Consider the following 21861-nt stretch of genomic DNA (forward strand, 5'->3'; position numbering starts at 1 on the left):
GATTGAATATTCAATGTACTTGCTATATATAATATGCAAATAAGATGTTTTCTATTTATTTGGGCTTTATTAAAATTATTGAATAACATAAGTTTTTCAGTTGTCTGAAACAGCATTTATTATTATTATATTATTTGAAGATGTGAAGAAGGCATACAATATAAGAATAATTTAATTTAAATAGAACTTTGAAAAAAAAATGAATTTCATAATCTTAATTTAATTTCTCCAATATCTGTTCAGCTATGCAACAAGTTTTGGGGCATTTATTAAATGGGTTGGAACACTTCTCTGCTTTTGAGGGAACCATTTTTAATACTTTTTACACGAAAAAAAAATATGGAAAGTATATTTATGTTAATGTTGTTTTAAAAATATTAAGTGGCTTCATAACTCACTAATTTTTTTTTTACCTGTTGTTGGTAGTGTGACCATTTTCATCACCAGCCCTTAAAGTATGCACCGTTTTTGTTCTCTCCCGATAACTTTCGCCTATTTTTGCACACCAAAGCGCGGCCACACTAGACTTAGCCAAAGGTATAAGACCGACCGTCGGCACACATTTTCCATATTATTCCGTGCTTTTCTTGTGTAATAAACGGATGCGGTGTCAACTCGTAAAAATGCAATTCCACCACAAAACGCATAAACTTTGATAGTGCCCAAATATTCGGATGTGGTACGGATTCGAACAGTAGCGTCTGACGCTGCCGACTCGTTGGTCAAATTCTATAGTTCCTCCGTCGGCCTTTTGAGAGTATCCCGCGCAATCCCATCTCTGGGCATGATTACAACGCGCCAGTGCAGCTTTTGAATTGCAGAGCGCAAGATCCAGGAACACTAGGATTCCCCATCAGGAGACCAGGAAATTGGGACACCAGTAATCCCCCTAGGAACCGCAGGAGCTGCGATTTCCCAGGCATAACCTAAAAAGGCACGTGCAGCGCAACGTAGAAGAGTTTTCTGCGTGCCACCACAGCCAATCGGCTCCTCTCCCAAAAAAAAAAAAAAGCAATATTCCCGAAGACGAAACCATGGCTACCCTCCTCAGTAACGGACAGCAGTCGTTGATGGCCACTAGTAATGGTCAGGAGCAGCAGAAGGACGAACCGGAGCAGCAGCAGCAGCAGCAGCAGGTCGAGATCAGGAAGTCCAGCTCACCCAAACCAGGCGCCATGCCCAGTTTAAAGCTCAATAGGATGGGCTCAGTGTCACCGAAAGATAAACGCGTCTACAAAATAGTCCTAACTGGCGGTATGTAATTCCTACCCCAAAAAATCTCTGATAACTGTGGGCTTTTCTGTGTATCTGTTACAAGTGTCCTCGTATCCTCGTGGCCCATCCACCCGATTGCGATTTGTTTACGATTTGTGTCAAGGTCGCGGTTTCCACGGAGGGGTAGAGATTGTGTCCTGCGCGCAGCTTCCCATAACTTCCCCACCTAACATACTTTGTATTCATATAGCTACCGGCTTTTCTTTTTTTGTGTTTTTGGCTAGTCGGCGCTTCAAAGCCCGCTGCTATTCATATGTAAAAACAGAGCAATAAAACCGGTTTGGCAGGCCATCATATGAGCAGTGGTTGGGCGCGTGGTCTAATCATTTAATTTGGCCCAAGTTATGGCTGTGATTAGAAGCCCCACAAATAGCATTGATGTATTGGCAGGCCTATCTCTCTACACATACTTGATCATACTTCTGTATTATCGCTTTCGGGCCTGACTTCCACCACCCAGAATTCTAATATTTTCAGGAAGAGGTTGATAAAAGACAGGGGCCCAATCGCCACGTGTGGCACTCGTTCGAAAATCCTCAGGGATTTACCCTGCAAAGACCCATTCATAGAAGTCTTATCGCTTGATTGGGGACTTATTGACGGGCTTGACTCTTTGGGAGTGCATTCGAAATCGATTTCCACAGATCGCTGCGCAATGCATTCAGTTATGGGCACAATTGCCTTCAGGGTCAGGCCACTAATCTAATCGAGTGATATGCTCATCGGCGAGGAACTCGGCTGCACTTGATTTATTGGAATTTGGGACACAAGTTGTAATAATTCGTTTCCGGCCTGTCGAGTCTAACAATTAACAATAAAAAAAAAATCGTTCAATTAGACATTTCACATATAATATCCAAAAGTATTACAAGGGATTAGATCGAATTTCAAATCAAATATCAAAAATATTCGTAGGGACAAACTTAATTTTTATAGAAATATTTTGCAAATGAAGAAAGTGGTATTAGACCAGAATTTTGTTTAATAATTTCATTTCATTATCGTTTTTTTTTACTTTTCATCATGATAAACTAAGAGTATGTTTATACTGTAAATTTCTTAGATTAAAACCGAATCTTGCTTTACTATGAGGAGCTTATAAACTTGTATTGTTTTCGAAATATGTTAATGCATTTAGAAACTTAATTCAGTGGCTACTCTCCAAACCGTTGATAATGTATGTAAACTGTAACCACGTGTGAATTTATTTAGCGAATTAATTAATTATAAACTAGTTCTTTACAAAAATTTAAATTATTTAAACCTTAACAACGTAGTAATTTGTAAATCGAAAATCATTAAATTATTATGCTACTGTTTATCTTTAAAGCTGTTACAAAACAAAAACAGATGGTTAACCTTAATAGGCAAAACTTTTAACAACTTTTTCGATTTCACAAGTTATAAAAGAACTTTAGGGGAATTTTCCCACAAGTTTTAGCACACCTTTCTCCCGTTACCCAGCCAATCCAAACAATATAGAATTTAAGAACGTAGCCATGGGCCATTTACAAATAAACAAATAAATTAATGAATACATTTTGCATTTTCAGGGCCCTGTGGCGGCAAGACGACGGGCCAGTCCCGATTGTGCACCTTCTTTGAGAACCTTGGATGGAAGGTGAGTGTCGTGGGTGTTTTTGGGGATGGGAATGTCGATCCTAGACTAAGGCAAGATAGCGATTGCTTTGGGCAGCGGGCAGCTCTGTAAGTAGAGGAGAAAGTGAAGCCATGGCTGCAGCGGGATTACCTTTAGATACTCCCACTTTACATTTCTATTGCCCCGAAAACTCGAAACAAAGCAATGAGCATGTTAAATATTTTCAGGTATTCCGCGTGCCTGAAACGGCCACTGTTTTACTCAGGTAAATTCTTTCTCCACACACTCTTACACTCAAAAATAAATAAATAAAAATAAAATCAAGGCAATCAAAGCGAAAGGATCCGCTCAGGAGGCCGCCACCTGAGATTGGACCAATTAGCTTTGCCTGCCGCTCGTCTTCTACCTGAGACGATGACCGTTCCGATACATTCTTAATTCGACTCGAGTTCTATTCTCGATGCTCTTGAATTCTCAAATACCCTATCTAGTGAATACCAATAGACTTCTATGAAATGATGCTAATCTGCGCTTCTTTCTCTTTGTTTCTCCCCCAACTTTCGAAAATCTAGTGGCGGCGTGAAGTTCTCCGATCTGACCGAAAAAGAGGGTAAGTAGAGGCGGTGCTACCGAACGTTAGACCAAAGAAAAGTTGGTAGTTGACGGAGCAGAGGAGAGAGGAGTCTTACATTGCAAGCATTTTCCGAGACCACATTTCATTTTCCGAGCACTGTCAAGATCGACACAGCGGTTTTCTCGAAACAACGAAAATAAATCAAAATATTTACTTTGCGAGGGACCAACAGCATGAATCCTAATACTATATGTACAATGCTAGAGGTATTTTTAAAATCAGGCAAAAGCGACAGCCGCCATACTATAGATAGTACGAGTATATCTATTATATATCTGAGCATATAGCCAGAAGGCCCCAAGAAAGTCACGTCTTCAATGAAACTTACGTAATTCCTTGGGACACGATTCGAATTCCCACTCGATATCCTGATTGCGTGACTCGAGTCTTGGCAAGTCAGTCTTCCTTTTAACTTGCCAAGCAATTTGTCAATTATGGTTATTAATGGATATACCAAGGGGTTGCCATGGGGGGCGGAGGCCCTTTCGAAAAATATCTAAATTGCCAAAAGCTCTATCAGATAAGATATAGAAAGTAGCGAAGTCTGATCACATGCCTGGCGATTAGTCGCAATTCCTTGCAAAGCCTTTATGAGTAATGCTATTTGCAAGTAGGACAATTAATGCCTTTATGAGTCACGACCGGACGGGGGAATCTACAAAAATATATTAATGGCCAGGGCTAATCTAATACCCACTCACACACAAAACCAAAACAAAACGCCACCCACACTCACAGACCCGCCCACGCCAACCACGTTCGTTTACAAAGATCTGCCCTTCGCCGCTCCGGAGCACAGTCTCATCGACCTAACCGCATCCTGTCCGCGCTGCTTGGCCAAGGCTGCATCCCGGCCCAATGGCAGCGAAGGTGAGTGCGAGCTGTTGAGCCGGTGGAGCCACAGATCGGTTGTTATCTTCCTTGTTATTTGCAATTGCGCCGCTCTAACCAAATTGAATCGAGCTCTAAGCCAAGTCCTGTCTACCTGTGCGTCCATGAGCTGCTTTTTTTTTATAATGCATTTCCTAAGGTCATCGGATAAAGTCTTTAACAGACCTCGCCTGCCCGTCTTTTTGTCCCATATCTTTGCTTTGTGTCCGTCCCCAAATGACTTGACATTTTACCAAACAGACAATCAGTTTGGCCCAAGCAAACAATTCTCTTTATTAACTCCTATATATTATGTGTGTGTTTCTGTTTGTTCTGGCTTCGTTCTATGATTTATGTGCGTTCCCATAACACTTGTGTCCACTAACACGTCGTAATAGCCGCATACTGCAAATGTGTGTCTTTCTATAAGATATATATCTGCTCATTTCAATAACAATATTTCACGTCATGCCAGTGCAGTTCGTTTAGTCGCTACCATTTCAACCAATTTAAATGGGCCATTTAAATTTAGCCAAAACATATGCGAAGACACGAGTACGTATATAATTATATATCTGAGTGGACTGTGCGGTCTGTGCTGAGCAACACGTGTGTGTGCTGAAGTCTGATATCTGGACACCACCTCCCAAAAGTCTTGATTGTGAAGACGTTGCAGAAATCGCTGTGAAATTTGTTTACTTCTCCTTGCTTATTTTTAAAGAGGGATTGTTTAACGTTTTAATTACCTTGCATATACTCATTTTGCTTATGCAGACAGTAATAATCTCTTAAAAATTACATAGACTGGAGAAAATATTAAAAAACTTATATATTTTCGGGGTGTTTTAAACATTTGTAAAGCTACTGATATGTTACTTTTGTTATGATTTTTTATTTTTCTTCTCATCTTTAATTTTTTAAAAATATTTTTTGATAACATTTTTTTATTTATGGAAAGTTAAAAATGATAAGATGATAAACACCAATTAAATATATGCAACCAATGGAGCTTGTTTTTTCATCATCAAATAATTTTTTTTTTCTGTTTCCAAATCTTTGTTATTTAAAATTTGCACAGTCTGATTTAACCAATATTCACTGTATGTGCCAAAAAGATTTTCGACGATTGTTGGCCAGTCAGTGAGCCATAGCCACATGGCAATTTCCCGGCAGAAAACAATTTTCGTTTTCATTTCGGCATTATTTATTTCTGTGGGTGACCGAGCTTTAGTATACGTTCTATATGCTGGTCTTCTGACTGGCTAATTAAATGTGTGTATTATAGGCGAAGAATGTGAAATGTTTCACCGCATCACGTGCTTGCTGACGCGAGTTCGACATCCGCTTCCCACTCGAACCGCACCCCCTTTTCGACGCCTCTGCCCCCATAGCTCCTGCCAATCGAACCCCCCAGACTTTTGTTTACTCTCTCTTCGCAGTTGGTCGCTAAATGCGCTCCATTCTATTATTTTTCTAGTGTTACGATTTGTACAGTTGCCGTCAAAAATATGCAATCATTTCAAATTTAAATTAATGAAATTTTAACGGTACATTTTAGAAAAAAAAAAAACCCTAAGAAAATATTAATTTTTTTTAAATTGAATTACGTCCTAATTAAATATCACATATCGCTGTTGTCTCATCCTCCAGTATACATTGATGATTGGTCTATTAACTTTAATATAATGATTTATTCTGAGGTGACAGTTTTTTTAAAAATGATATTCCGTTACATAATATAAATAATTTTAGAAATGGCAACAATAAAAAAAATATATTTTTGGAATCTATCATAAACATGCTAATAGAACAAAAATTTCGACCGCAACTGTACATATATACCCACAACGTTGTGATAGTTGTGCAGATACATATAGGAACATTTGATAGATAATATATGTAGTAGAGGGGGCGGGGTTTTTCGCAAGTCTTGCCAAGAATTCTCGTTTGAACTTGTTATCGCTCACTGTCTGTCACTTGCTTTTGTTGGTGGTCCTCCCTTGTCGATTGATTCCCCGAAATTGATTGCTAAACGATTTTTTTTTTTGTCTGTTGATTTGCTACCCATTTCCAATTGACACGCCCCCTGAATTTCGCCCTTCATTTCGCTTTTTTCATTGTTAATACCAATCCAACTTCTTCATTAGGCAAATCAGTTCTCTGGCATTATGTAAATTAACTTGGCTAATTATGTATGTGACTGAAGAACCTCTAATCTGCATACACTTTTATTATCTCGAGAGTCCATTAAAGGTTGGCTGGGCAATCACACACAAACAGAATAACACACACACGCCTGCTTTAAGACAATCATCCACATATTTAGTACACAAGAAAAATAAAGGGGGTTTTTGATAGCGATTTTATGTTTTTTTTTAAGAGTTTCTGTGTTACTAGTTTAAAAATCTTTTTTATTAAGAAAAATATGTAAACGATAAACAAGCTTAGATAGTTTATATAGATCTTATAATATCTGTTTTTAAAGTGATATTCGGAAGTTTAGAAAATTTAAAAATTGAAATAGGTTTTTTTACAACCTCTTTAACCTTTTTGTTATTCAGAATCATGGAGTTTGTTTTTTATATATATACAATTTAGATTTAACTACCTAATCAGGGTTAGTGCGATCCACAATTATTTTTCTCTCTGTGTATAGACTTTCATTCTCTGATGCGCAATAGCTGGTGAAATTGCAAATACACTGGCTTACATACATTTTGAGGCTTTTTCCATTATTTTCTCTTGCATCATCGTTGCTAATTGAATTAGAATTGGCATCGTGAAAGAACCAAACAAAAACAGAGCAGTAAGCAACAGCGAAAAGCGTCGCACAAATTGATCGATTTCACCTGTCACCTGATGCACCGAGTCAAGTTCAATGCAATTGCATTGCAGCCACCAATAAAAAGCAACAGCAACAACCAATGCGTAAACAAAGGCAGCTCGTTAGGCAGCTAACTTTTTTATTTTGCACGCGACCGAGAACCGCAACAAGTGTTGTTGCGTCGCTCCCCCAAAATACGCCTGACTTGGCCCCCAAGATCCACCCCTTTTCACCTCCTCTTTGGTGGTTCACAAAATGCAATGTAACCACAGTAAAACATCGTGACATAAAACCCCCTTGAATATTCATAATAAACTCAGGAAAGAGTTTAAGCTTAGCTTTTCTACTTTAATCATTATTTTATTTGTTCTAGAAATTTGGTTCCAGTACAAACAAATTCAATAGATTAAATAATAATTAATACAGAAAAGATTTGCCAGTTAGATAGAAGATATTTTGAGGTATAAAGTATATGTTGAACATTTTTTGAAATAATTGCAAAAAGTTAATACTTATAAAAACATTTTTTTTCATTCCCAAAAATATTGTAGGTTCAAACATTTTAAACAAAGAAAGACAGTTGTATTGTAGAAAATCCCCAATTGATAAAGTTAAAAAATCACCCAAAGAATGTTCCAGTTAAAGAATTTGAACTGTATTTTAAAAAGAGTGTGGTGATGAAATAGCTTATCGCTAAAATGGCAACCGGTGACTCCCTGTCTCTGGGAAAAAGCCCCTCGTCGCCACATCGCCACTTAAACCAGCTGAGGCTGTGACGCAATGAGCTATTTATTTATTTACTTGTTCCAACTGCTTTTAGATTACTGTGGCACATACAGCTTTCATATAGTTTCGGGCGGCAAGGCCAAAGACTATTTAGCAAAACAACTTCCTATTAAAAATTTCTAATCAATACTTGAATTTATTTAAGTACTTCAAAATGAAAGCAAATTTTGTTTCCCTTCATAAAATTTTTTACAAATATTTTGACCCGTGGTGATGATATTAAAACCATATAGTAAAATAATTCTAATTTATTTGAATAACTGCACGAACGTTTTCACTTTTAACAAAGGGTCGTTATTCACATGGTTTCTTAATTATTATATGTGTTTCGAATTAAAATGTTTGAATATATATAAACATATTTTAGGAGAAGATTATAAATTTTAAAATTTGGTTGGCTTTGTATATGAAGACATTCCTTCTGAGCATCATATGAATTATAAATATAAGCTAAATTATTTACGGTGCGATTTCTAAAAATAACCAGAACTGTGGTTGACTTCAACTGCTTTTCACCGCTTTATAAATTAGTATCACCATTGAAATTTAATTGAAAGTGAGGAAGCGAAAATAAATACAATGCATATGATTCGACCTCCCATTCGGACAGTAACATCTGGGGTAGACGAATAATGAGTAGTACTCTTTAACCTGATGCTGATTAGAAACTGTTTACATGGGAAAAAGTACTATTCACATCAGTTGACAACAAGTTGATTGAACTTTTGAATTCGATTTGTGTTCTTGTTTTCCATTCCATCGACTCAAATTCAGATTAGGTTTCATCGCTTCAACTTGACATCGCTGAACTCAGATACTGGATACTGGCCATCGTCCATCAAGCACTGTCATCACACTTGAATCAGAGCCCAGTCAATTAATTCTCTTACAATTCGATGCCCACAGTGTTATTTTCCCTTCGATTCGAATTTGCTTGCAATTGTATTTCGATTTCTATTTGTTTCGATTGTAAATAAACGTCGAGAGTCCAAAGAGTAAACTTTCCTTCCTCCATTCCCGTGCAGCCTACAAGTTCCAAGAGAATCTGATCCGCACCATGGTGCAAATCGAGAACACCTACTTTGAGCTCGGCAACTCGAGCACCCGCAACTGCCTGATAATCTGCGATCGCGGCGTTATGGATGCCAGTGCATGTAAGTATATACCTAAATGTTACCCACTTAGATTCGGGAAATAAACATACCTATCCGATTTTTCAGACATATCAAAGGATAAGTGGGAGAAGATGATGGCGGGCAACAAATGGAATCCCGTGGAGATGCGCGACAATCGCTATAACCAGATCCTGCACTTGGTCTCAGCGGCCAACGGTGCCGAGGACTTTTACTCCACAGAGGTGAGTAGCAGGACATTGGTCGGCAGTAAAGATTTCACTTGACCAATTCTCTTGTCCGCACAAATAAAACGCCCGAATACGGTAGAACAGAAAACGCCACTATCAGGTATCCAAGAATGGCTACACTTCTTACCTCGATTGCCACAGTTGGTTCCGAACCTCCTCCAAACCTCCTCAATTAAAATTCCTCCTCCATTATATTTTAAAGTATTTAATGTAATGTTAACATTCTATGAGTTCTATGAATCTCTCCAGAACTTTTGTTTCTTATTGAATTGATTTTATAAGTACTTACGTTCATCAATGTTTTGTTATAGATATTTGTTTAGTAAATAAATTATTTTTACATTTCACTATATTAATGAATCAATTCTTTTATAATTTGATTATATATTCTTATTTTCTAATGACAAACAAATCCTTATACATTCAAAGGACCATTTATCTGTAACAAATTGGAAGTCTAACAATATTTTAAATTGTCAGCCGTATTTATAACTATTGCTAGAGCGGCTTTTTAGTAGGGCTAAGGGCTAAAAAATTAAATTTTAATATTAACTAATTTTTTACTTGTTTATTCCAGGACCACGCCTGCCGCTCGGAGGGCGTTGATCTGGCCAGGGAACTGGACTACAAATCTGCGGCCGCCTGGGTGGGTCATCCCTATTTTGATGTGATTGACAACTCCACCAATTTCGAGTCCAAGATGAACCGTATGATTGAATCAGTCTGCCAGAAAGTTGGCATCGACATTGGCGATCGTTTGCAGGCCACGTCACGCAAGCTGAAATATTTGGGTAGGCGTTCTTGAAAAGCTCTTCCATGGAGAATCCGTTCTAAGATTATATTCTTTTGCAGTTGCCCTTCTGCCGCCAGACAGCGAGTTTCCGCCCTTCCAGGACTTTGATGTCGTGCACCATTATCTGCAATCCGCCGGCCCCAAGGTGCAGGCCCGCCTGCGCAAGCGCGGCCAGAAAAGCCACTGGAGCTACATCCATACACAGCGACGTCCCAACGTTCACGGGCAGGCCCGCATCGAGGTGAAGACTCAGCTGACGCATCGCGACTACATGAACCTGTTGGCCCAGCGCGACGATGCCCACTTTACCATCTACAAGAAGCGCCGCTGCTTCCTGATCAACAACCAATATTTCCAGCTGGACATTTACAAGGAGCCAGGCCATCCACGGTGCGTTTAAATCTTTAAAGATTCAGCTGAATTTCCTAATGATAATAATCTTTTTGTAGCTGCAAGGGATTGGTGCTATTGGAGACGTACTCATCGCTTACCGGCGATGCCCTGAAGAACTGCATGCCCAAGTTCCTGAATATTGTAAAGGAGGTGACCGGCGATCCGGACTACTCCATGTTCAATCTGTCCCTCAAGGAGGACTGGAGCACCACCAAGAAGTTCTGCCGTTCGGCGACGCATGGTAAGCAGGACGAGCAGCCGCCAGAGCCGCCGAAGCAGTATCATCCGTACGACGAGAACAGCGACTAGGTCATTCGACCAGGAGTCAACATTATGCATAGCCAAAGAATATAGAACCAAAAGCTTGAACTTTCACTGCTGTACATACCATAAACCTCTGTCTTTCGGAGTTCCTTTGCATGTCACTCCATTTCAAATGCTTTCCTCTTCCAAATTTAAAATTTTTTGCACCCACTTTCGATCATAAAATTTTGATTTCCGCCTGACTGTTTCTCTCTTGATTTTGTAGTTAAGGGCGCCGCTAACGGAGTCTCGAGCACGCCGTTGCTCCTCAATGGCCAGTAGGCTTCTGAACTGTCCCTGAATCTCTTTTGCACACGCATATTTCACGGCAAAAGCAATTTATAAGAAACACCAATGACCTGGCAACAAAATGTACAAAAAAACTTTAACACTGAGCGGAGGTCCAAGCTATCTTGGGAGAGTGCTCTGATATTTACCCCGGCCAATCCCAAAAAACACACTTAAACCCACACACCTTGTTACTTATTTGCGTACTTAGCCCCTGGAGGATGAAGGAACAGTGAACGAGAGGCGTATGTGTCGAGTCTATAGTTTGTAGTGCAATCGCAACCGAAACCGGAGGTCAAGAGCCCCACGCGTACTTAATTTTCTTGTCATGTTTGCTCGTGTTAATTTTGTAAGCCATAACACTAAAAACTATGTAAATCCATAGATCCGCGATATCATGTGACGTTTTTTGTGTCTTTTGGAGAAATTGTGAACCGATAATTTTAACTCTAACTCTAAGCTTAAAAAAAAAATAAGATTACAACTACAAGACCACCAAACCCAGAATTGAATTTTCTTATTACTTGTGTTTATTAAGGCCTAAATAAATAGTTGTATTTGGGCTGAGACTAGTGGACCTTGGCCTTGTTGATGCGCTTGATGAGGGTGTCCACAGCACGATGGATGCGGAGCACCAAAAGATAGCCCACAATAAGGGCGGGCAGGCTGACGAACGTTGCGAGTGCCTCGTAGATGAAGCGCGGTGCAAAGATCTTCCACACCATCAGGTGGCGGCAGTGAATGGTGCAGGCCATCATGGCACAGAATATCTGAAAGCGAAAAGTTAATCAGTAACTCGTCTATGAAATGGTTCCAATCGCTTACCTTTAGACCCTGCAGCATAAAAAACTGTGTGGCTAGCTTGAAACCAGCTCCCAGGAAAACGTCCTCGTACTCGTACAAAGTCAATTCGCCCCTTGTCATATCAAAGCCAACCGCCTCATTGGCCAAATCCGTCATGGAGGTGTTCGGATCCACTTTGCCGCCACTCCTGCAGCTCCGGATGAGATTGGGGAACAGTGCAAACAGCGAAAAAGTCTCTGTACTAAGCAGGGAGTACATGCAGAAGAAGAAAATGGGTCCGCAAAAGGTGTTCAGGATAACTAGAGCGCCAGATATAAGATTCGACTGTCCAATACCAGTGGTGCGACCCACAAAGGCGGCACGCCACTCAATCTGCGACAGCGTCGTCTGATGCGAAGTGGCAAAAAAGCAGAAATGGGCCAACAGGAACCAACCAACCAGGGCCGTAAAAGTGGGCTGCACGCAGCTCTCTGAAAGGGAAAAATGTTTTTTAATAACCCATTTTAAGGTACCCCAAAATCAATTACTTACCAAAACTACTGGCCGTGCGATAACGCAGTATACCATGAACACTAAGCAAAATAGCTCCCACGGCCACGCAAACAATCAAACCGATAGAAGCACGCGGTTCCAGGAGAACAACCATCACCAAAGCCAGGAAGACGCCAAAGGTAATGACGATGGAGGAGTAAACTGTAGCCAATCCGTATACCACCGGGATCTGATTACGCCGCTCCTCGTCATCGCCCTCGTACATTCGCTTCATCTTCCTAAAGATTTCCGGCACAATGCTTTCGTTTCCGTTAATGGTTACAGTATGAGAACTCCTGGGAGGCAGCACGAAGGTCATCAGCGGAGCCCAGGAAACCACTATGATCTGCACCAATAGCAGAGCGTAGATAACCAAAGCCATGGCATCGATGTGGGTGCGTTGTATATTCTTGATGGAGCTATTGGCCAGTAGCACATGTCCTCCGGCGCAAATGGAGGCCACCGTGGGTCCATATCGAGCCAGCAGTACGTTCGGTGAGTTGCCAGTCAGATTGCCGCAGGAACGGAGATACAAGCGAGTCAGGGTTGTGTACACTACGAGAACAACCACGGCCAGAATGTAGGTCTTGCCAGTGCCCGGCTTTTTGATGGAGAATCCTGCACCACCGCTATTGGCAAAGTCCGTGCAATTGCCCTGCTCCTCCCGACAACGGAACAGCGTGTAGGCAAAGCGAATCAAACAAATCGCCAAAAAGCTGGCCAGGATCAATCTTAGGGCTGTGGAGCGTAGAAACTGGGAGGCCTTGAATTTGGTCCTGAAATCCAAGCGAGCACTCAGCCGCAGAAGTTCGTGGGACAGCAGGAGAATGGCTGCCGCCAAAAGGTACGACAAGATCTTGGCCTCCTGAATGACGAAGCTGTTCGAGAAGAACACAGCCATGGACGCAAACAGCAGCAGTCGCGTGGGCATGTGTCCAAACCGCTTAACCGTTGACCAGTTAGTGGCAATATTGGTCCAGTGACGCAGCGTATGGAAAGCCAGGATGACGGCACTGGATATGGCCGTAAAAAAGATCACTCCTTGTTCCTCCGTCTTGAAGGAGAAAGTCTTATAGTAGCGGTATCCAAAAACTCCAGCGGCCAAGTTAATAAGGTACGTGTAGAAGACCTCCTTGGCTTTGAAGATGTGCACATAGTCAGCCGGCCGTGAGTTGTTCACCAGCAGGAAGATGAAGAACAAGGGCAGGAAGCTGAAGAGCAGTCCCTGCGACATCTGCGTGGGCTCGAACCTGACCCAGATCTCCCTGCAAGTGCCCAGGATGTCTCGCAGATTTATATTCAAATCTCTTACAAAGGATTTGTAGGCGGCTTCGTTGTAAACTGTCTGCACTCGATGGGAGAGCAGTATGAACTCCGTCTCCAGTTGGTCCATTTGCTCCACATTGAACGTGCGCTTGTTCTCCAAAGCGTACTGGAAAAAGTAGCGATAGATCTGCTGGGCATTCTGCCAGGAATGGAGCAACAGGGTCTGGAACTTGTTCAAATGCGGCACTTGCAGGTCGGGTACAATGTTAAAATTAACCAGACCCAGATTTGAGTAGGGTATCGGTACGCCGAGTATGGTCGCCAGTGTGGGCACCAGATCAATCTGGAAAACAAATATCGTTGGTTATCACTGTGACGTGACGTGCGAAGATTACCCCTTGTCTTATCTCACCTGCTGCAGCATTTCGCTATCTGAGCCCGAATCATTGCCATAGAATCTGTGCTGCTTGGAGTAGGCAAACAGCAGAGCATTGGTTTCGTCATCGGTGTCGCCGCCATGATCGCCGGATGCCGTCATTCCATGGTCGCCCATCACCAACAGAGTGGTGTCATTGTCCATGGCCGCCACCACAGATCTAAACAGTCAATATATATGAGTCTTGCTGGTGGTAATAAATCCTAACAATCCATACCTTATCACCTCGTTCATCTCTCCCAGTTTGCGCGCCATTTCCTCGTGCATGGGTCCGTGCTTGTGTCCACAGTGATCCACGCCCAGGAAGTGGGCGACCAGCACCTGCCAATCATCGCTGGCCAGCTCCTTGGGCAGATGCTTCAATATCTGATTGTCCACGCTGTCCAGATCGAAAATATCGAAGCTGGGGTAGGAATAGGACCGCTTAAATCGGCGCGGGTACAGATCCGTCCAGGTGCTATCGCCCAGAAAGACCAGCGGCAGATCGCTTTTGACTATTTGGTCGATCACATTGTCCTCGTTGATCTCCGGCGAGGCAAAGTTGGAGCCGATGTCTATAAAAGTGGGCAGGCTGCCGGTGGTGAGTCCTTTCAAGCGCTGTAACGTGGTGGTAGGCGGATCCGCACGGAATCTCATCAACTTGGCGCGATCTGGACTCTCATTCAGCAGCTCTTGCAGCACAACCAATTTGTTTTCATAGGGCAAAGGATCATTAACGTTCTCCTTGTAAAGGCCGAATTCGTATTTCAGGGCATCTACAACAAGGACAATGACCTTTGACTTTTGGGGAAGACACAGATTGGAGGAGGCGTTGACATCCTTAAAGATCTCATTCACAACCTCTTCGGTGAGGACGTACTCCTGTTTAAGGATAAAGGATTAAAAATGGATTGGTTTATTGCAAGGTATATAACATACAGCGTTGGGATTCGTGGACAATCGGCGACAGGTGCTCGTCTCAGTTTTTGAGACGCGGGCCAGCAGGAATCCCCGCGAGAAAAGTAGCACTCCGCTACTGATGAGGAAGGCCAGCCAAATGAGCACGAACAAGTACGTCAAGTTCATCGTCCGGCTTTGATTAATTAACTAACTAGGCACACAAATGCGTTTTCTTAAATGAGTAATAAACTTTTCGGCATTTAGAACAATGCTGGTGGAGGCGATGGTTACTCTACCTCCGGCTCTCCAGCCAGTTTCCGTTGTATAAAACTATGTAATTTAATTGCACTTTATTTCGGAGTGGTTTATTAAGTCTCCGGCATCACGTTGCGTTCTGTTTGGTCGCTGTTTTCATTTAAAATTCGTCATTTTCAAAGATTTTCTTATGGGTTGAAGAAAAAACCAAGGAGTATGCAAATGAGGCGTTGCCACACTGTCAATGCAATCAGCTGCTTTTAGTTCACCCCTGGTTCTTGCAGAGTTGTCAGGTTAATCAACCTTTTTGGCGGGATTTTCAAAAGTTCGCCAATAATTTATTTTCGAATCAAAGTGGTAAGGCGTTAATATTTTGATTTTATTATAGATAATGATGCATGAATTTAGAATAACCTTTCGATATAAAAAAGTAACATTTTATAATATATATTAAATAGTTGCCGTATATTAAATGCCCTTTATTAAAGTACTAATAGGTAATCACAATTATTAATATTAAGTAAAAACACTGAAATATATTTTTATGGGGCAAACAATTTTGCATTTATTCAAAGATTTTATACACATATAGCAAATCTTAGATCAGCATTAGCAACAAATCGGGTGCGACTTTTCTCTCTCGTTAGCAGTACGGGTTGTACCCTCTTAAAATTACCAATGGATTTTTATTATTTTGCACGCAAGCTCTGATCGTTATTCGAATAATAGATCTAAATAAATTTGGAATTGGCTTTTATCGGGACCGCCATCTAACCACGGAACTCAACGCCTAGAGAAGAAATAGAAATATAAAATAAACGTATGTATATGTATATAATTTAACTGCAATGTTTTTTTCGCTAAATTTGTTTACTAAATATCGGAAACATTCGGGAATGACGATTTGTTGACACCCAATATGGTTTAGTCTCTAAAACGTACGCTTAGTCTGATTAGTTATATAAATGAATGCAGCAAGCCCCTCAATCTACGCCCCTCCTTGGCTAAAAGTTTAAAAACAAATCATGCAGTTCGATGGTGTTTCACACGCAAATACAAATAGATGCATATAATGTGCTCCCTTCGGCCAAATATGACGCACAGATTTAAGTTAATTCAAGTTATGTATACCGCAACGACTACACACGTACATATGATCTGTAGGTAATTAAATTCTGATCCAGTTGTTAGTGCGCAAACACGACAATTCGCATTAGTTAAATAAGTTATAGAGTGGATGCGTGGGTCTGGTTTTTTTGTGTAGCATAGGTTTCTCCTCGTTATCGACGCGCTTAGCTTCGGTGTTCACCCGAAATCTATTTAGTGAGTGAGTCTGTGGGTGAGTTCAGGCCCGAGGATGTGTTGTTCTCGTCCAGGGCGTCTGGGAAACTGGAAACCGATCCCGAACGGGATGTCACCTTGGTCTACAATGGAACAGAAAACCGAACAGATTGTAGTAGAGGTGCAGCAGCAGTGTCGCAAGAAGTTCGTTGTGTAAGCAAGCAAATAAACCGAAGGATTCCAATTCAGAGTGAGTACAGAGTAGGTGAGCAAGTGTAGAAAATGTGTGGTTAGTGTTGGGTCGGTTAGACGGGAACCAAAACGAATTGCAACAGTATGAGAGATGTATAAAGACAGATATATAATAAAATAGTAGTTACCGCATGAGATTGGCACATAAAATTGTTGTGTTCATAGCTTACTTTAACGTTCTCGTAGGCAGAGCCCACCGAAGCCTCGATAGAACGCATCGACTCGGAGTTTTTCATTTGCGACAGTTTCGACGAAATGCCACTGGTGATGCTGCCAAACACCGAGGCGGTCTTCTCGCCCGTGGACTTCAGCACAGACTCAGTGCGTTGGTATCTATGGAAGAAGGCAAACAATCCCAGCATTAGTTAATCATCCAGTAGGAGTGTATCGCAACACAAAAAGTGGGTCAACAAATGTGCTTTAGTTACAAACAGGCGAGAGTAGGTTATTGTGTTAGGGGAAGTAGCGTGAAACACCGCGTTAGTCCGGGGACTCCAGAAGTCCCCAATAAAGGCTAACCTCAACCCAATTACTTACAGGGGTGCCTCGTGCACGGCTTTAGTAAACGTGCCCACGCTCTGCTCCACCGATTGGTAACTAAATAAATACATGTTTTAGCGTTTTAACATGAGTTTTGAAACAAAAAGCATGGTTAGAAATTAAAACTGTCTAGTAGAGTTAATTACGCAGCAGTTTTACCCCCAGTATGTAGACTTACACAGTGGTCTCTTTGAGGTTCTTAATGCCCTGGTTCATGTCGTCCGTAACCTCCTTCCAGACGGTGATGCCCAGTTTACGCTTGAGATCGCAGGCATGGCGCGTCTTCGAGGCGAGAACGGTACGCAGCGTGTTAATCTCCTCCTCAACGCGGGCCAGCTCCTGAAAAACATAACATTATGTGTTAAAACAATTATTATTAAGTCACTTTATAGGTTTATATACTAATAAAACATTCGAAAAATCAGTTCAGTGAAATCACTTAGCTCAGTTGTTCACTTGTGTAAATGTTCTGTTGATCTTTTGCCGTGAAATGAACTTTTACCAAAATGAATTAATGAACAGGATGATGTAATAAACTAATGAGCAAAGTAAACTAACTGTGCAAGTCAACAAGCGCGCCAGTTGAGTTGGACAGTTGAGAAAGAGTACAAAAATGGAGAACAGAAAATAGAAAATCAATAAAACTGATCACATTTTGTTCAATCATTTAACTCAATTCTCTTATAAAAAATTTCATTCTTCAGGATATCCCTATTAATATATTTCCTCACCTGACTCCACTCGGCCCGGCGCTGTTCCTTCTCCTCCACGGAAAGCGCAGCAAACTCGGCGGCAATTTCTGCGGATGCCACAGAAGCTGCTGGAGATGCTGGCTCCGACAGGTTGGCTGTATTATCTGGGCACGAAAAAGGAAACCATTAAGTATGGACATTTCATGGGAAATCAAAAATCGGGTGCTGTGAGTGAGGGAAGGGACTGTAGCTTAATTTGAATGTTGTCTGCGGGCAGTGATTATGTACCTCCTTTGAAAGCAACTTCCTCAAAGACTTTGTCATAGGCTGAGTACACCGAATTTGGTTTGTTTATGTACAATTTGCAAAGACATGAGTTGGTTAATTGGTTAAATCTGGGTTTTGGTTATAATACTCACAAACTGTCGAGGCGAAAGGCAGCCGAAAGAGATAGAGAGACAGATAGGTTAGTCGGGTTAGTCATGGTTGAAAGTGGAAAGGAAAATGTGTGACAGACCCAGAACAAAGCCCCTGACCTAAACCCTAAAACTGGTACCTCTACTTCTATGCCCAATGTTGAGAAATCTCTTGTAGTTATCACTGTTCGATATCTTGGCCAGATATGGTTTGGAGAAGTCTATGAACGTGACCTTAACGTCGCGCATGGTTCGCTTGGCAAAGAACTTCAGGCGGAAACGTTTGGCCATGGAGGAGGAGGGCGCCTGATTGGCCAACTTGGCGCCAATGAACTCAGCCTCCACTGCCTGCAGCTCCAGGCTGTTGGTGTAGTCCGAATCCACATCGTAGAATATCTGATCCAGAGTCAGATTCCGCAGATACAGCTCCGCTTCACTCTCCTCCTCTCCATCTCCATACCAATCTAAGGTGGCATCATTAGCTTCCAGATCCAGAGAAGGTGTGCTGGTGAGATCATCGATGCCTGGTAGGTACGAGTCCTCAATGAACTCCAGGCTATTGGGTTCCGATTCGCTCATTCTGCGGCAGTGGCGGCGGTTTGTTTCATCTTTGGCAGCAGAAGCAGCAGCAGCAGCAGAAATCACTTTCTATTTTTAACGTGGCAGCTGGCGCAGGAGGAGCATGTGGTCTTGACCGAATCCTAAGCGGGTATCACGTTTCCACTTCCAGCTCTGAGCACATTTTCCTCGCCCTGCTTATAGCCACTTTGGTGGTTCTTTGCTGAGCTTTCAGTTCTTGCCCCTCCGAGTTCCACATAAATTCCCCTTCTCCCCATGCGATCGCAGCTGGTTTTGTGTATTTCTTTTTCAGTTTCTGTTTCGGTTCTGGGCCTGCTTCCACGCTCTCCTACTGCTAACAGCCAACTGACTCGATCTCGGCTTAGAAATTGGTAGATGTGGATTGGTTGGCTGTTTGGCTCCGCTTGCTGATGATTCGTGTCAGCACGAAAGACGAGAAACGCCACAAAAAGAGCGCAAACAAAAAGGGGCATCAACAGCCAGCACCAGCAACTACCAAGACTACAGTAAACATCGATTGGGGGTCACGGTATGAGAAAAGCTTTAAATCTAAATATGTTATATTTTCCCTATTTCGTTAAGTAAAAAAAGAAAAAACTTTACTTTTATAAATTGTATCTATTCATGGAAAATTTGATAAGAAACTATAGATAAATATCCAATTAATGGCAACCGCAATTATAATTTTATCTCCTCATATTCAAAAGCTACAAAAATACTACGATAAACTCTGACGTTTGCAATCTATAGTTGATCTCCGGGATTTTTTGCAAAAGCTATACAAATATACTACTTTTGGGATTAATATTTAAACCAATTAGGAAAGTAATTTCATTAAGCTCGTTATAGAAAATGATAAACAATTAACAAAATAAAAACTTCTTAATCAAAAAAGTGGTTTATTTAATTTGATAAAAGGAACAAATATTTTAAGGACCGTAAATTATTTTTGTTTTTTTGCCAACTTAAGAACTTCGAATAAGATAACTTAAATTATCGGTTGAGCCATTAATAAAACATTTAAGAACATAAAATGCGTCATTTGTGGATTAGTTTGTATTAAAAAGTATTTACTTTCTTATCGTTCTTTTGTTTTTTTTTGCTAAATATCCACTTTTGTACTCCCTTTATTGTCCTCTTTTGCAAAGTTTCCTTTACCTAGAATTTACTGTAAATAACTTTCAATGTTCGCTTAAATTTTAATTACCAATTGCAATTAGATTAGATCTTTGTTCTTATAAATCAATAAACATAAAAATACTCGGGAGATAAGATCTGAAAACCTTTCGCTGTTAACGTTAATCAATGCTTACTGTACATAACTGCAATGGTTTGTTAAGGAAAATAATGGAATGTAACAGAGACTTTATAATTTCGGCTTCTTGCTAAATGGTAATTACTAGTTTAGATTTTTTTCTGAATTTTTCCTCAGACCGATTATCTACTGTACGAACACAAAGCAACTGTGCCACATTGATAGGCCCTACATAGTATATATGTATAGGAGTTGGGTCTGGTTTTCTGCAAGATGTTGTTGTGGCAGGCTCAATCCAATCGAACGCTCAACAAGTGGAAACAATGAGCAATTATTGAGCGGTTCAGTGTGGAAACAGAGCTCCGGACAATTAAAGCCTCAATATGGTGATACACCCGGTTGGAGGAGGCGTTTCTGGGTGATACGCATATTATCGGAAGTTGCGCTTTTTGCAGCCACGTATACTGAGGCGTCAGAATAAAATGCAATGTTTACACCAGCGTCTCAAATGCCACAGTCCACCACCCCCATCTTCTAAATATATTCCCCATCGCGACATGTCGAACGACTCCCACGAGTTTCCGAGCGGTTGGAAAGCCTTTCACCCTACCCAAATGAGAAACATGACTCATCCGCCGTTTCCAGCGGTTCCAAGGCCAACCCATTGTTTATTCTGACCCCCCGAACTATTTGCAAAGCCGCTAAATCGGCGTCCTACGAAAATAGTCCCTAAGTGCCAAAGGTGCAAGGTGTCCCAATGGCCTGGTCACAAGAAACCCACGAATCATGTGCATCGGCATGTAAATTGCAACGATTGCACTGGCTGCATTTGCCACACACTTACGGTCCTCCATTGCGGCGATGTCTCCTGAGGTCGGCGGCTATTTTGTAAATTAATTCCAAGCGAACTGCAAGCACTTCTCGCCAAAATTTTAAGTTGAAAATAATTTTGTGTTTCCCTTTTGGGCTATCGATGTCAACTTAACCAAATCGAAGAGATGCCACTATCGATAGGAGCTTTCAACTGAAAGTTCCATCCCTAGAGCACTTTGAGTAATGGTTTTTGAGTAATTAACTACAATTAACTAGTACAAATTTAAAAAAGAAATATTAAAACTAAGCAGTATAATACACAATTTTATATTTCTTCATAATTAAAACCAAAAACCACACCACTTCCATATCGATAGTTCCGCAACCCTACTTGTTGCCGCTGAGTTACAAAAACTATTGCCTCTGTACTACCACTTGGCAGAGCTGCCAGATCACTCCTTAATTTAAACAGAAAAGTTTCGGTTTAAAACTTTTGTATTTCAAAAGAAATTAGACATACGGTTGTATCTGCTATATCTGGTTTGGAAATAATAGTAAAAAATCAATAATCGTGAGTGAAAATATCTGACTTTGCAGTCAGAAAATGCCTTTTGGCGTTCGTCTCGTACATTTGATTTTGTCCGTTAATATAGGAAAATATATACATTTTATATCGTTTGTATTCTCTACGTTCTTAGAATTACTAATGCAGTTGTTGTAAATATGTATGTAT

At 41.0% G+C, this 21861-nt stretch overlaps 3 protein-coding genes across 18 annotated transcripts; 1 reads left to right on the top strand and 2 right to left on the bottom strand.

The window, feature by feature from the left end:
• Nucleotides 1–530: 530 nt before the first annotated feature.
• Nucleotides 531–11629, top strand: LOC108048639 (TRPL translocation defect protein 14). 3 transcript variants are annotated; one of them, XM_017129418.2, is made up of 11 exons: nt 531–1254; nt 2829–2896; nt 3103–3140; nt 3448–3485; nt 4248–4379; nt 9015–9143; nt 9210–9346; nt 9930–10143; nt 10205–10535; nt 10595–10779; nt 11068–11629. In XM_017129418.2, the coding sequence occupies exons 1-11, from the start codon at nt 1035–1037 to the stop codon at nt 11121–11123; spliced, it is 1548 nt and encodes a 515-aa protein (XP_016984907.1). In that variant the 5' UTR covers nt 531–1034; the 3' UTR covers nt 11124–11629. The 3 variants fall into 3 exon arrangements, with proteins under 3 accessions (XP_016984907.1, XP_016984908.1, XP_016984909.1); XM_017129420.2 differs by lacking the exon at nt 4248–4379 and having other exon boundaries at nt 532–1254; XM_017129419.2 differs by lacking the exons at nt 4248–4379; nt 11068–11629 and having other exon boundaries at nt 10595–11049.
• A 7-nt stretch (nt 11630–11636) lies between these two features.
• LOC108048638 (GPI ethanolamine phosphate transferase 3) lies at nt 11637–15527 on the bottom strand. Its single transcript, XM_017129417.1, has 6 exons — nt 15085–15527; nt 14384–15027; nt 14143–14326; nt 12465–14073; nt 11955–12403; nt 11637–11899 (listed from the first exon to the last, which is right to left on the bottom strand). The coding sequence occupies exons 1-6, from the start codon at nt 15229–15231 to the stop codon at nt 11699–11701; spliced, it is 3234 nt and encodes a 1077-aa protein (XP_016984906.1). The 5' UTR covers nt 15232–15527; the 3' UTR covers nt 11637–11698.
• Nucleotides 15528–15837: 310 nt separating this feature from the next.
• Nucleotides 15838–21310, bottom strand: LOC108048646 (tumor protein D52). Of its 14 annotated transcripts, XM_017129442.2 has the most exons (8): nt 21160–21310; nt 18485–18487; nt 18354–18392; nt 18105–18229; nt 17552–17712; nt 17371–17430; nt 16962–17166; nt 15838–16724 (listed from the first exon to the last, which is right to left on the bottom strand). In XM_017129442.2, the coding sequence occupies exons 1-8, from the start codon at nt 21167–21169 to the stop codon at nt 16617–16619; spliced, it is 711 nt and encodes a 236-aa protein (XP_016984931.1). In that variant the 5' UTR covers nt 21170–21310; the 3' UTR covers nt 15838–16616. The 14 variants fall into 14 exon arrangements, 13 of the variants coding, with proteins under 13 accessions (XP_016984931.1, XP_016984932.1, XP_016984935.1 ...); XR_001769496.2 differs by lacking the exons at nt 18354–18392; nt 18485–18487; nt 21160–21310 and adding an exon at nt 18622–19409 and having other exon boundaries at nt 15838–16090; nt 16452–16724; XM_017129443.2 differs by lacking the exon at nt 18354–18392.
• Between the last annotated feature and the right edge of the window lie 551 nt (nt 21311–21861).

The sequence above is a fragment of the Drosophila rhopaloa genome, unplaced genomic scaffold (genome assembly GCF_018152115.1).
Source record: "Drosophila rhopaloa isolate 14029-0021.01 unplaced genomic scaffold, ASM1815211v1 contig_115, whole genome shotgun sequence".
In the NCBI taxonomy this organism is placed as follows: Eukaryota; Metazoa; Arthropoda; class Insecta; order Diptera; family Drosophilidae; genus Drosophila; species Drosophila rhopaloa.